The sequence below is a fragment of the Labrus bergylta genome, chromosome 7 (genome assembly GCF_963930695.1).
Source record: "Labrus bergylta chromosome 7, fLabBer1.1, whole genome shotgun sequence".
Lineage (NCBI taxonomy): Eukaryota > Metazoa > Chordata > Actinopteri > Labriformes > Labridae > Labrus > Labrus bergylta.
The window spans coordinates 11,483,346-11,498,373 of NC_089201.1; the positions used below are offsets into that span (position 1 = coordinate 11,483,346).

The 15,028-nt window shown below is 40.1% G+C and overlaps 1 protein-coding gene across 2 annotated transcripts in view; it reads left to right on the forward strand.

The window, feature by feature from the left end:
* necab2 (N-terminal EF-hand calcium binding protein 2) overlaps positions 1-15,028 on the forward strand; it is a 127,742-nt gene that overhangs the window by 22,816 nt on the left and 89,898 nt on the right. For both annotated transcript variants that reach the window (XM_020644269.3, XM_065956740.1), the window contains exon 3: positions 14,840-14,948. In XM_020644269.3, coding sequence (XP_020499925.2) covers positions 14,840-14,948 — 109 coding nt within the window. The remainder of the gene's footprint in view (positions 1-14,839; positions 14,949-15,028) is intronic.

Consider the following 15,028-nt stretch of genomic DNA (forward strand, 5'->3'; position numbering starts at 1 on the left):
AGCCAAGTCAATAAAGGCGCCTCATGGCTGCGGAAAACTAAAGAGACAAGTGATTTCTGTTGTAGTCGCAGCAGTTTCCAGAACTCTTTTTCTTTCCATGTTTGTGTCACAAGATGTTGGAACTGTAACTGAATAAACTGTGTTTGTCAAAGCTACTTGTAATGTATTTTCCATCATCATCACCTCTGATTTTTAGTGGGATTTATGCTTGTTAGATATTACTTTCCTTCCTCTACACCTGCAGCTATGACTCTGCCGTCATATCACAGCTGCTCACATATTACCGACACACTTCACTGACGCACTGTCAAGTTCGATTCAGTATTCGCTTTGCAGCTGGCATCTATTACCGAACCTGTTATCTACAGTCACTTCATCCAGAGATTTGTTTTCACATAGAGAGAGAAATGATTTTCTAGATTGAAGCTGTAGCACTGCTGCATCAGTACCAGACCAGGTCCATTCTCTGTGGTGCTTGCATCAGTTTGCTTGGGGTTTTTATTTTCCCAACATCTAGAACGAGGTTTTTCTATTTACAGTGGCGACTTGCCCATTGTGTTGCTCTTTGTTAGAGAGCCTCAAGCCACCAGTCCCTAGTCAACCCTGAAAAGGGCTGAACAAAATGAAAACATCCTGAATCCGGTATCAATCAGACACCTCAGGACATTCTCATACAAATAATTGATACAGAGGAATGACCAGTACCCTCATTATTTCTGTTCACTTCAACCACAAACAGAACTGGGCTACATTAAAAGCTGCACACAATTCAGCGCCGCGTCTTTTATCTCTGTGCCTTGTTTTTTAAATCACACTGCTGCCAAGATGAACAGACAAAACGCTCATCCCATTAAAGGCCAGGATTTCTATTTTTAGTCGACAGATATTGGCAGCTTGAACAAATTCGTTCACAACAACGGGCTTCAACCACTGCTGCTGATTTGCCTCAGGGATGAAACTGACTTTTTTCACTTTATCTGAGTAGAAGTATTGAATGAATGAAGAGGAGGCACTTTAAACAGTATCTCCTGCCCTTTACTGATGCCTTCAGGTTTGACAAAGGACTTTTTGGAAACCACAGGACAGATTGACAAAAGAATACTTTGAACTGAAGAAATATTATCCAACACTCCTGTAGACGTCCAATAGAATGTTACAAGTTAATGTAATGTCTGCCTATTCAACCAGTTAAAAGATGAATAATCCTTCCAGGCAGTTTTGCAATTTTCCAAGGCTGTCTTCAGTGCCATTCGTACTCCAGTGCGTGTGTGAGTTTGCGTGCCTTGTTAACTGTCTGCTTTGAAGCCTCACATCCTGCTCCAGCCCAACAACTTGGCTCAGCGACGAAAAATTAATAAAATACAATTTTGACCCCTATCTTACACTCTCCTCTTCTCTTTTTCTTTTCTTTTATGAGGATGCTGTCTTCCTTTGCAGAGAGAAGGGGGATGGGGGTGGAAGGTGGGTTGTGTGGATTCGGGGGAGTTTTTCATTAGTTGCTCTGTGTGAGAGAGGTGGAAGCAGAAGGAAGGGGGAAGGAAGTAAAGAGGGAGGAGAGGATGAGGAACGCAAGAGAGAGTTATACCTAAGGGAAAGAGACAATAGTTTAAAAAAAAACAGTCAAGATTACACTGCTCTCCTCTCTAATTCTCTTTTAATTTCCTCTCTGATATCTCCTCTCCTACCCTGTATTTTTCTCACATTTACTCAAACTCCCTGAGCCTCTCATTTCCTACCCTGCTCTTCTCTCCTGTTCTATTTGTCTATCGCACATTTTAACAATATTTATTGATGGTTTCTGGGCATAAGGCCATGGCAACAAGAGCTGGGCATGGTATTATTTTATCAAGCAAATTGCTGATGAAGCCTTTTTAGTGTAGTCGTTGCTGTAATGAAGCACTTTGTGTTGTCCCAAACATCTGTCTAGAAGTTTAGCTGATTGTCATTTGGAGCCATCTGGTATTTCTAAAGCCAAGACTGTTGAGCTGACAGGCTGCAGCCAGTGGCGAGAGAGCTGATGTTGTGAATGAAGCGCTGACATGAACATAAGAGGTTGAACATCTCAAGTCATCATCAAGTTTACTGGGATTAGCTTCACGCGTGATTTCAAAAGTTCCTATTATAATCAATTCCTGCTCTATATTTAAATTCTTGTATTCCTGTAGAGTATCTTTGCATGATTAACAGAAAAAAAACATTGTGCATCTTGTACTAGCTCGACATGCAGCAACTCTGTTAAAGTCCCTATCTGAAACGAGCCGTTTTGGATCCTGCGCCTTTAAAAATAATCCACTTTTTTCTGATTGACCAGCTTTCTGAAAGCCAGAAAAAATGAACAACAGCACCTCCCAGCTGCCCTGGCAACTTTGGTTATACCTTGAAACTTGAGTAGTCCTCAGCAGAGTGATCCGAAAAAGCATCGACAGGCAGAGTAAGTCGAATATCGCACATGCTTTCTGTGGGCTGCAGTGCCTCAAAGGATTGCATGAAAAATCTATTGCCTGGTCCTTTATTTCTAGTCCTGTAAGTAGAGGAAAACAACATCAGGAAAATTGGTTTTCGAGAAGTCTGAAGACTGAATACAAAGAGATTTCTTTTACATTAATTGGAATGTTTGTTATGTGAAATAAATATACTGATGACAGAAAATAAGGAAAGGATGACATGTCTTCCTGGTATCAGTTCTCCTCTCTGCCAGTTAGTATCCACCAATGAAGATTAAGGTCAGTAACACAGCTACTATTACCCCTAAGATCTACTTATCTTTCCCTCCTCATAATTTGCGTGATAACATCTCTCTAGGTATATTATTAAGTTAATCACATTGAAATTGTCAAACTTAGGGAGGCAATAATAGAATTTTAATCAATGGAAATGATTCCCTTGTAGTCAAAGGCAGTAAATTGTAACATCTCAAGTGTTCTAAAGTGTTAATTTTTTAATAAAAGAAGATACTTTGGTGCTTGTAATGAAAACAAACCTCTCCTTGTGTTAACACAATATTCTCTGACTAACTTGTTAATCTGCGGGAGCCACCAGGGCACCATGTAATTACATTAACAACAAAGAGGGTCGACACGACACACATGGAGGAGCTCTTTTAGCGCCCTGATGTTCTATTATCTGCCATTAAATAACATCATGCTGCATTAAAAACGCACCTTTGTGGGCAATGGTAGTCAATTACTGGCTGGTGAAGGGGCATATCTGGCCGCAACAGGAACCATAAAACACCATTTGTGCAAATGAGGCCTCCCCTAAGGGCTGATTGAAGCAGGAGAGGCTGCCAATGTGTCTCAGATAGTATAAGAGGCCAGCACCTGAATGCATCATCCTCACTTGCACACTGACATGCTGCTATTATCTGCCATCACCTAGAATTACTCATCATTAGGATAGACACACACACACACACACATATTCACTCAGAGTATCTCCTGATATGTATATATATAAACTACACACACACACACACACACACACACACACACACACACACACACACACACACACACACACACACACACACACACACACAACTTGTCAACACCATCACACTTAATGCGTTGTGTGCCGCCATACTTTTTCAATAATAACATTATGATGTTCAGCCAGTAGATTGATGATGATTACATATCTTTCCACTCTCCGCTGAGATGGAAATAAATAGGAGGGAACACTGATCATCCACTGTGGCTCATCTCTTCATTCAGGCTGACAGACAGCTTATTGTTTACACCCGGCAACCATCTGTCACAGAGGAGATGTAGACAATATTATCCTTCTCATTAAGAAAAAATATGACCCACATCTTTGTTTTTAGTAAAACAACTATGAAATTTAAGATTGCCTTAACTGCAGACAAACATATCTACAAACTACATGTGTATTTTAACTTATTTGAAGAATGTCTATGCTGTCGGACCATAGTAATGGCTATGCATGTCTTATTGTATCAAATATTGACTCACCATGTGTTCCTGCCAGAAACTCAAGTGCTGGACATATACAATGTGCTTCTGTGCTGTGTGCAGGATGTGGAGCCCAGCAGGAAGAAAGGAGTGCTAATTGCTTCTCTTAGTCCGCACAGAGACGAGAGAGAGAAGTTATCACAGTCGGTCCACCACTCTGACCATTTCTCCCCTTCAAACATGTGTATCCACACACACATACGAGCACTCGAGGTCTTTATACAACAGATTATATATAGTTATTGTCAGACATGTTGTTGACCTATTGTCAAGGGCCCGATATATGTAGTAGTATCTTTGCAATGGTAATTTACCATTTACAATAATAGTTAAGTGTAAAACATAAATTAGTAACAACTGTCAATAACCCAAAGCCATTCTTCAAGATGTTCGACAGGACAGCCTTATGCCAAACAAACTCTTTTTTTTTAAGTTGGTGAAAAAGTGGGTGGACAGCATAGACTGTAAAAAAACATGGACGTAGTCTGAGTGACATCAGCAAATGGTTCCTTAAGCAGAGTTTTGAAGCCCAACAACAACGGCCGCCATATTAAAATGCTGTCTCAATCTAATTTTCCAGTAACCAGGAAACAGGCAAATAGGTCGTGATGAAGCAGGCCCTGCCAAGCCCATGATTATGCAAAACTATTAGCCTTGATAAAATAAAAATGGATCAGTTGTACAAAAAAAATCACTCCCTGTCCAGTGTGCTCCAACAAAAACATGAGCTAAAAGGACCAAACGTTTTTGTACCAGGATGTTTACATCTGTTGTTAAAATGGGTATTTTGATATGGGTGTTAATGGGACTTTCGAGTCTCTTGCAGCCAGCCTCATGTGGACACTTGAGGAACTGCAGTTTTTTGCTCGTCAGGATTATCTTAATTTTTTTATTAACAAAGTTTGCCACTTGGGAGACACTAAAGCATATTGAAAGGGGAAAAGACCCAAATGCAGAAAAGGAATGCAGAGCTCCCGCAGATTAAAGAGTTGTACACTTAAATTGTCTTTCAAAGCAACAGTGACATGTGAATATGTATGAGTGGGATTAGCTAATACTGATGGCCACTTTACCAAGCAGCCTCTAGCATCAGTGTGTGAATGGGTAGGAGTGACCTGCAGTGTAAAAGTGATGTGTTTTCTTGGATTCGCATATGCTAAATCCCATAATATAATATAATATTGTATTTTAGTCTTTTTAAGTCTTTGTTATTAAAAAAAGAATATTGTGGTTTCACACAAACATACCATACTCGGGTATTGTGCCCAAGTCCGCTTGAAGAGGTGGTCTTGGGTAGGATTCATGTGTACTTGAGTACAGTCTGTGGGAGATGTGAACGCATCCGTGCTCAAACAAGGAAATGGACCGCGTTATGATGGGTTCAAAACCGTCGTATCCGTGCAGCACAGACCCATTTCTGCCTCTGAGCTGCATGGTAGTTGTTGCTGTCTCAGAAATAACAATAAACATCCAGTTAGCAGAATGGACTCAGTCCGTGGTTGGTTACCATGGTTGCTTCTTCTTCTTTCTGCTTTTTGGTGGAGTTGCAAACCAACTGTGGGCATACTGCCACCTGCTGTATCAGAATGTGTAAAAATGCAAGTGTAATCCGGCACGGAGCGATGTAACTAATGTGAACGCAGACCAGCGGGGGAGAGGGAAGCAATCGTACTCGGGCACAGTACAAAACAATTGTGCCTAACGTGGAAAGAAAAACTGAAACAATTCTGGTTGTAGAAAAATTTACATTTTCTTTGAAATGGAATTGATCATTTTCACAAGTAGTCATAATACATTATTCAAATATCAGCTGCAGTTCTTTATATTGGTATTTTTATTATATGTATTCTGTCTCTTCTTGGAAAAGCTTCAAACCCTCTCTGCCCTTAGATCTGCACAAGGTTCAGGTCCGTTTTTTCAAGATTTTTATTCTACAATAAAAACTAAAAATGCAAATGACAATTGCTGCTGCTTGAACAGTCACACCCTGCTGCATGCAAATGTTCACTATGTTTTATATCACATTAATCAACGTGCAGTGACATCATTCAGAAAAGTGACAAACTAAAGACAAACAGACCCTAAAACACATTGTGCTGCCCTTTCAGGATTGAAAGCTGTGGATGCTGATTGGTTAGAAAAGTAAAACAGTGCTGTTTCATTTTAAACCTTGTTACCTAGGGAATGCTAAATGAGATAACAAATTATTGTATGTGTGCATTTGCTTATGTGGGTGCCCGTTTGTTCCAGGTGGGCTGTGTTGATGGATAGGGAGAAAGGACAAGAGCTGACAGCTCTGTGAGAATCACCCTTGTTCCTCATCCATCAGATGAAACAGCTCACTGGCAGCCTTGCTGGCAGCCTCACACACAACTAACACACACACACACACACACACACACACACACACACACACACACACACACACACACACACACACACACACTTTTCTCTCCTTAACAGTTGCCTGAAGAATTTTGTAGCAAAAGTGAGATCACTGAGACAAAGCATTAAATACCAGTTCACAGAACAATTCTCTAACTCTCACGGACAGAGCAGGTGTGATTGTGTCTGTTGAAGTAATAAAGAGAGAGGAAAAGAGGGAGATGAAAAGGACACGAGGTAAATCAAGAGGGATAGAAGTTCTGAAGTGAACAAGGGAGCAAGCAGGAGAGAAAGGACTGAGGGAAAAGGGGAACAAAAGGAGTGGCGTATGTATGTGTATGAACAGGGAAAGAGATGGTGATATCATTAGACTGAAAGGAGGGACAGTTCCCCTCTTGTTGCTATGACAACCCATCATGTAGCGCCCCAAAAATAATGCTAAAAAGCCAGAAAAAGAGAGAGAGAGAGAGAGAGAGAGAGAGAGAGAGTGAGAGGGAGAGAGAGAGAGAGAGAGAATATAGAGGAAAACCATCTTCTTTTGAGACAAACATGATTAAATTCATAAAAAAAATCTTGGTGCATGCATGCGTGTGTGATGAGAAGCGATGTAAAGGCCTGTTTATCTCTTCCTCTTCTGTGCTGTGTGCAGGATGTGAAGCCCAGCAGAAGAAAGGAGTGCTAATTGCTTCTCTTAGTCCGCACAGAGACGAGAGAGAGAAGTTATCACAGTCGGTCCACCACTCTGACCATTTCTCCCCTTCAAACATGTGTATCCACACACACATACGAGCACTTGAGGTCTTTATTAATGAATAACTTTTGTCGTAAAGTCTGGAATCTAACACCGTGTAATCACACTCAGCCCTGTGGAACCTGATCCTGATAGTTTCAGAAGACGCCACCTCCCTCTGCATCAGAGGCTTTACTTGATAATGCAAAGGTGCTGGCATCATTCCAGAGGCAGTATATTCCTAAAGCACTGACTCAAATGCAGTCAGTGGAGATTGAAGCCTTGAAAAATAATAGAAATAATGTTGGGAAAAAAAAGGAAGAGTTCCTTTTTTTGTCCTGTAAAAAAAAATTACAAATTTTGACAATTGGAAAGAGCTCAGAAACCAGTTTTAAAAACATTCCAGAAAACCTAGACACAAGCAGCAGCATGGCACTCCACCAATGAACAAGCTGCCAGTGATTCACAGAAAAAAAAAGGTTGATTTGCTTTACAGAACAAAAACATAATTATTTATTGTGCTATGATTATTTTTTTACTTTAGTTGTGATTAATTCAGATTTCCCCGCAAGTCTAAAATCAATTGGAATCCATTACTGAATCTTGTTCCTTGTTGACTTTATTTGCATGATTGAGTTTTTTCATGAAATAAATCTCATCCTGCTCTTGTTTCTCTTTTACCTATTGTATCAATCATTACGAATCTTTGCTGTAGAAAATGTAAACAAAGGCCGTTTTTGCCGTGTGCTTTAGCCCTGGCAGCTGTTAGAGCCATTTTATTAACCATATTATGATAAATCTTGTTGCTGGTGGTCTTGTTTGTGTTTGTCAGTCATAAAGAGGCATCATTATTAATTTCAGTCTTTTTCATACCCAGCTCAATACTCCTCACTGTTGCTTTAAGTAGCACTCTTACTGAAGTTTGACTAAGAATCCGTGTGCCTCTTTGTCAGTGTCTAAAAGACAGTTTCAGTGTCAAAGATAGGATTGTGTGTAAACAAGAAGAAATGTTGATTTGATATTTAAATCAAGTTTACCTGTGAGAATACAGTGTTGGCCTTTCACTCTGTAGAAATCATATTGACCAAAAGTTGTTTATGTTAATACATTCTTCAAGCACAGTATGTCAATTCTCATTCAAAACCATAACAAAAAGATGACGTTGAGGCTGGGGGGGAGTCATGGGAGTGATTCTCTCTGCGATTCAAACGAACTCTGAGTTGACTGGAGTCAAAATGAACGATCAACGACAATACTTGACCGATATGTAGCCAAGTATAATTTACATGAAGAAGCAGCACATACAGTACAGCAACAGTACGGTAGCTTTCAGCAGCAGTTCCCGCTTCTTTATGCAGCGGCCTTTGACGTAACGTCCGATGTTTCCTTGGCAACGATAAACATGTCGTGTCTGTCATGGAGGCTCTGTAATGGCGGCTGCCACGACAAGACACGTCCCGTTACAACTATAACACTAAGGTTTTCTCTGGCTATATTTCATGCAATGTAAGAACTAAACAAAAAAAAATATATAACATAGGTTTAGTCCATTTTTTGTTAATTAAGACATTTTAATGTAAACATTGTATGAAATTCTACATATTATACCTTTAACAATGACTAGCTAGAGCCAGGAACCTTTTAACTAGATTCAAAGAACCAATGATGCATCAGACGCAGTCAAGGTTGCGTTGGTAAATTTTGAGCATTATAATAGATTTTTAAAAGTTCAATTGTCCCCAGTCTGCAGTCTAATCAGGTCATCATTAATATTCAGAGGTGAACCATTAACACTTATTGAGTCACCAGAGCAAAGGCAGCTGCTGGCTGATTTATTTGCTTCTTTGCTTTGAAACTCAAATCAGTCATGCTTGCGACGAGCATACAAACCTGCCGTGTTTACAAAGGTGAATCAAATCTTGTATCGCTTTTAAATAACCTCCCAGCTGTTAGCCTGTAATTGCCGGGTGCGTCTCTGGCATTTTCACCACCTGTAATTTGTGACACCACAGACGGAACGACTGCTCAGATATGTAGATCTGCCTTTTTCCAAGAGTGGCGGAACAAATAGGTTTTTAGTTACATGACTTCCTTTCTGGTATTTTCAAAGATGAAAAACCACCACTCCTAATGAAAGCCAAGGTTTGAAAATGCCATCCTGTTTATAACACGTCCTCCAGGTGTTATAATGACACCATAAGGGCACTGAAAGGGGGAAAAAAGCACGGTTTCATTTATTCTGCATAATGTGGAGAGAAGATTAGTTTTCGCCCTTTTTCAAATCATCTGCTCTGTGAGGAGTTTTGATAATATTAATCATTTGATTTATGACTTACCCAGAAAATTGTACTATTCTGTCAGTATCTGCCTTCAGAAACTAAATTTGGATTTACAAATTATGTGATCCTATAATGATAAGTATCAAACCCGAGACCTGAAATAATTGAGAGTGTGTGTGTGTGTGTGTGTGTGTGTGGGGGGGGGGGTGTCCTGTATTTTCAATAATTCCTTCCTTCCATTCCTTTAGATTTGCAGTATTTGTGTGTGTACAAAATGAAAAGATTCTGAATGCATCAGTGCAAACAGGAAATGGAATTCCCCCTGGTCGACATGATGCACATTTTCACAGCTGCACAAGACACTGCTGTACCTTGGCTCAAAGCTACACAGAGCGCTAACTGTTGACTTGAGGACCCTGCTGAGAATTAATTTCACATAGCAGAGTTTGGTACACATCCATTCGTGTTTGTCCTCATCCTATCATTGCTTGTGTTTTCAGCTGAGGAATGAATTGTGGAAAGTAATCGCTGTGGAAACAACACCTGCCTCCAAGTACACTTATTTTCTTTCTTGAGTTAATGAGTTAAATAAGCACGTAAGATAATAATACTTTATGCAAAAATATTGGAAACAGAGGAGAAAACTGCCCCTATAGTGACCAGGCAATTAAATCCATCTTCCATTTTTAGCAACATTATGTAGGAATTCACTTAAGTGAAGTTTGGCGCCTACCGGAGTTCTCTTAGTGTAAAAGCACTGATGTAAAAAAACACGTCGCTCCTCTTCCTCAAAGACAATTTCCATTCGTTGACAAGCATAGGGTGGTGTTGTGAGAATCCAGAGCCCATGTCAACTGGCAAAGTACAGTAATATTACAGGATTTTGCACAAATATGACTCTGCTAGCGTCTACAGCCCGTTGTAGGGACAACTTTTGGCAAAAGATGGATATATGTATGCAAGCCTGAGACATGACTTGGGTTAGATGACTTTCCTGCCCCGGTGAAGCTGCTGAAGATGAAACAATGTTACAGCCTTACAATGCTTCAAAGTCTGTTATGAATAATATCTGAAGGAATATTTACTCATCTTCTCTTCTCAGCTTCTCAGAACCCTGGCTGCCAAACTTACATAGTTCCTATAGCATGCAACCAGGGGGCTCTGAGGAATAGGATGGACAACGTTCTCCCAGTTGACAGTTATTGCACAATACGATTGATTTTAGGGTGGAACAATTACATATTGTTGATGTAGTTAATACATTTTGCCACTGTTTAGAATCTATTCATGTCTGCCAAAAAAAGCTTTTTCACATAGTGTCCTGATCTCTTCCTGGGATGCTATGTTTGATTGGTAGTGGTTACCTCAATGTTTGATTTTTTTAGTAAGCTGTTTTAGTTGTTCAGTTTTTGTCTTCAGTCGATGTTGGGTCAAGGTCTGTGATGACTTGTTGCTTTTTCAAACCATGAAACCTTAACAAGTACGGTTGGTGAAATTAACCAAAAGGCAAACTTCACAACATTAACAGCATACTTAGTTACAGTAGGTTTAGGCTCCGATAGTATTAAATTAAGTCCAGGAAGCGGTCATTGTCAAGGTTAAATTATTTAGTCAAGCTTGACAGTAATTTGCGGGGCAGACACAACAGCACTCTGGAAAAGTGTGAAAGTCTTGTTTTTGAACTTTTGTCCTGTCACCGCACTTACAAATCACATCACAGCAGGGGAGGACAAGGCAGTACTCTATTTGAAAGAAAAAAAGACACTTTGTCCCCTCTCGCTCTGTTGTCTCATCTGAAGAAGACAGGATGCTCTTGGCTGTTGCATCATGTATGAGATGTGTGTGGTCGGTTGTCAGGGCTGTAGTTAAAGAGATTTGGTCTTAAGGATCAAGCTTTACATAATTGGAAGCTGCTGAAATATTTTCTGGATACTACTGCTGGATACTGTCCTATAACTTTAATGAATGCAAACAGGTTATTCTCCAATGATGAACAGACATTTGGACATTACATTACTTCATATGTGGGAGGACATCATGTTACAAAAAGAAAACATATTTGAGTGCCTGACAGTGTTTAAAGTTGATGGTTATTTATTGATTTTGGCTGTTTTTTGTAGGATGTGTAAATTGACAAGCCTAAGGAAAATGGGGTTAGTGAGTTATCTGCCCAGCTGGTGTGTTGTCTTTGCTTTTCTGGTGTGTTACTGGTAAATTCCTTAGTGGGTCTAACCAGGCTGAATGCAGTAAATGGGTCACTGCTGAATTAAATACCAGTGCGTCTGCTTTCAGTGCTGCTTCAGTGCTGCGCCAGAGAAGGGCAGGTTAGAAATAGTAATGGCCACAGAGTAAACAGTGGAGCCCGGGTGGACAGGGAGAGGTGGAGACTTGTGAACACAAGAAGTGGCATTTCAGAAGTCGGCTTCAAACACATAATATGCCTTCTGGCATAATAAAGGTTATGCCAAGCGTTACCAAAAGGATGCTGTTTGTGAAGACATGCCTCACTTGAATTCATTGTATAATGCAGAAATCATGTGAAAGCCAATTTCTGCTATGAGTTCCTCTAAAAAGCAGCAAGAAGACAGAACGAATAAAAGATATGGTGAGACTAATAAGGAGAAGGGTATAAAATGAGTTGGAGGGGGGAAAGAGGAGAGCTAAATAGAGTGAGGCTGGCCATATTTGTGTTTCTTTTTTCTCAGTTTGTTAGTCTGTTCCATACTAGGTCCTGTCTCCGTAGTGCTTGAAAATCAAGCCAGAGATCAGGGCTGGCTGTCTCCTGCTGGATGAGTGTCAGAGACACTTCTGCTGCACTGGTATGTGAGGAGGTCAAAGTGAAGTGGCAGCATAAATAAGAAAAGTGCATGGAAAACCAAAACATGGTTGATGGCAAAATTAGAAATGTATGAACAAGATTCAATCCTGCAACTGAGTAGCAGCAGCAGAGGAATCCGACGAGGTTGACTAAAGAGCATGCACATTTGAATTCAGCCTTTTGTAATGCTGCACTCTCCTGTCTCGGCGTTTCACCAGTGCTCTGCAGTGGTCCCATAGCTCAACCTGCTGTATCCAGTCAGCCACACTCAAGGACAAACACACTTTGAGGGCAAGGGAATTAATATTTGATATCTAGCTCTGCATCATGTGGTGAGACAGACAGTCAGGCGTACGAGCAAATAGATACAGGATGGAGTAAAAGCCACGAATAACCACTCCCTGCTGCAGAGCCACCACCCTACCACAAAGAAACTCACTGCAACATAATTAGAGAGCAAAAGAAGGAGCCTGTTTTTGTTGGTTGAATTTATTGTAAACAGTAAGTTTCTGGAGAACAGTTTGAATCTAGATCAAAACCTCACTTATTGATGATTAAATTCTCCTTCTTGGCCAAACTCATTATTTGATCATCATTATTTGCATTTTTTTCAAATGGCAAATATTGTACATTTTAAACAGTAACCCAGCATAACATTTAAATATGTTTTTTTTAATTAGAAGGTTAAATAATTAGAGCATTAATCCAGCATCTTGATGGCAATACGTAGTTGCCAATGCTTCCCACAAGGCGTCAAGGGTTTTAATATCTAATCGGTATTGTGTGTTTACCAAAGTGCAGAGACAAGCAGACAGCAGGGATACAGCTAAAGGTTTGTAGCAGACTGAAGTGCATGCCGGATTGATTTCACAGCAGCATGAGAAAGCACTGAAGGCAGGGATCACACTGAGCATGTGTGTTTGTGCAGGTGGGAACAAACTGCAGCAAGGCTTACAGATATTAAACGTCAAGATTTCACAAGAATTATAATCCTCATTATAATTTTACTGACTGGAGCGTAGAAATTGGATTTGCTGTAAACGTACAAATCAGAGAAATGTCAAGTTATTTCCTTTAAGAGCTCTATATAAGAGCCCAATACTCTACAGTCAGAGCAGCAGCTCTGTGATGCTATACTTGAAAAGTGCAGCAGTGCCTTAATGTTAATGCTAACGTCGCTGTGCTAACATGAACACAGTTGCACTATTAACATGCTGCACAGCAGATACAATGTTCCCAGGTTCACCATCTTAGTTTAGCTTTCTAGCGCTCTAACATGTGCTAACTGCACCTACACACAAAGTAAAGCTGAGATTCTTAGAAATAGGCCCACTGTTTGATTTGAAAGTTTTTAGTCATGAATTCAAGTATTGGACCCACTGAAATGACATTTTAATCTTTGAGTGATCGTGTAATAAGAACATTCAGAGATCACCAAGGTTTCAAAAGTCATCCTAAAGGGCTACTGTACATGTCTACACAAAATGTCAGAGCAGTCCAACAATTGCTGATGCTCTAATCTTATGTTGAGGACCGACCAGCTCTGACCAGATGACTTTAACTACTGTATTTAAAAAATACACTCATCATGCAAAAACATTCATTTGCAAAACACTGAAACACAATTGAAATGAGCGAAGAACAAGCCTCTGCTTAAAGTTGGAGCCATCTTTATTAAAAAGAGGAAGTTCAAATTTGGTCTTTCTAATGAGTTTCATAATGCATGACAATACTTTAATCACACATTATATTATTCATGAGATGGGACTAACAGTTCATTCTTATTTTCTTTCTAGAAACCCTGCTATCAAAATGAGGTTTAACTGTTTTGATATGCTTCAATGACTCAGGTCATACTTTACAACACATTAGCTACGCACAGCTGCTCAGATTGGAGTTTCTCCCCATCATTGTGTGGGTCTCATTATGCTCTCTGAGAAACAGGACGGTATAATTCCAATTCATAATTGCACTTCCCTTTAGAATTTTAATTCAATAAAAATTAAAAATGTCCTTATATGGTGAGGGGCTTGACTTAAGTCCAATGACTCAAACTCAAGTCAGGCTCAAGTCTCTTCGATTTGGGGCAACCTTCAAGGTTGAAAAAAGAAACCAATGTGAGTTTCTTTGATACCCAGTTTCTCGAGTGTCCACTTGAGACGGGGCTGGTCCATTATTTAAATGTTCTTTTTCTTTTTAGTAGAAATAAACATGTTGACAGTGAGGTAAAAAAAAAAACCCACATGAGGTGGCAATTGCTCATGACTTTATTGGTACAAACTGTATGAGGTGGGTATTTCTCACTCTCTGGTCTCATAAGCCTAAGAGTAATTCATACATTTGCCAAATGCGTGGCTAAGTTGACTGACAGACGGATGCATCGCAGCTGTTTGCCAGGAAGCTTAAGGCCTGCCTCAGTTCCACCTACCTGTTTCTAGATTGATGTAACGGTAGGTTGTGATAGCATTTCCAATATGGCGACCACCATTGTTGGTCTTCAAAATGCTTTGAAGAGACTAAGTCCAATGTTTTATACGGGCTATGATTTTCTGGCATGAATGGAAAGACCTTTGACTGTGTTATTGTTATGATGCTTCATATTACAAACAGTATCACAATAATGTGTGTGTGTGTGTGTGTTTTGTGTCTCCTGCAGATGATGGTAAGCTGTCTCTGGATGAGTTCCAGGCTTTCTTCTCTGATGGCACGCTGAACGAGGAAGAGCTGGAGAAGCTGTTTCATACCATCGACTCTGATAACACCAGGTCAGCAATTCTACACCAGTTGTGTGTGCTTGTTTGCCGAGTGTGCAACACGGCTGTGTAGCTGCATTATATGAAAGGAC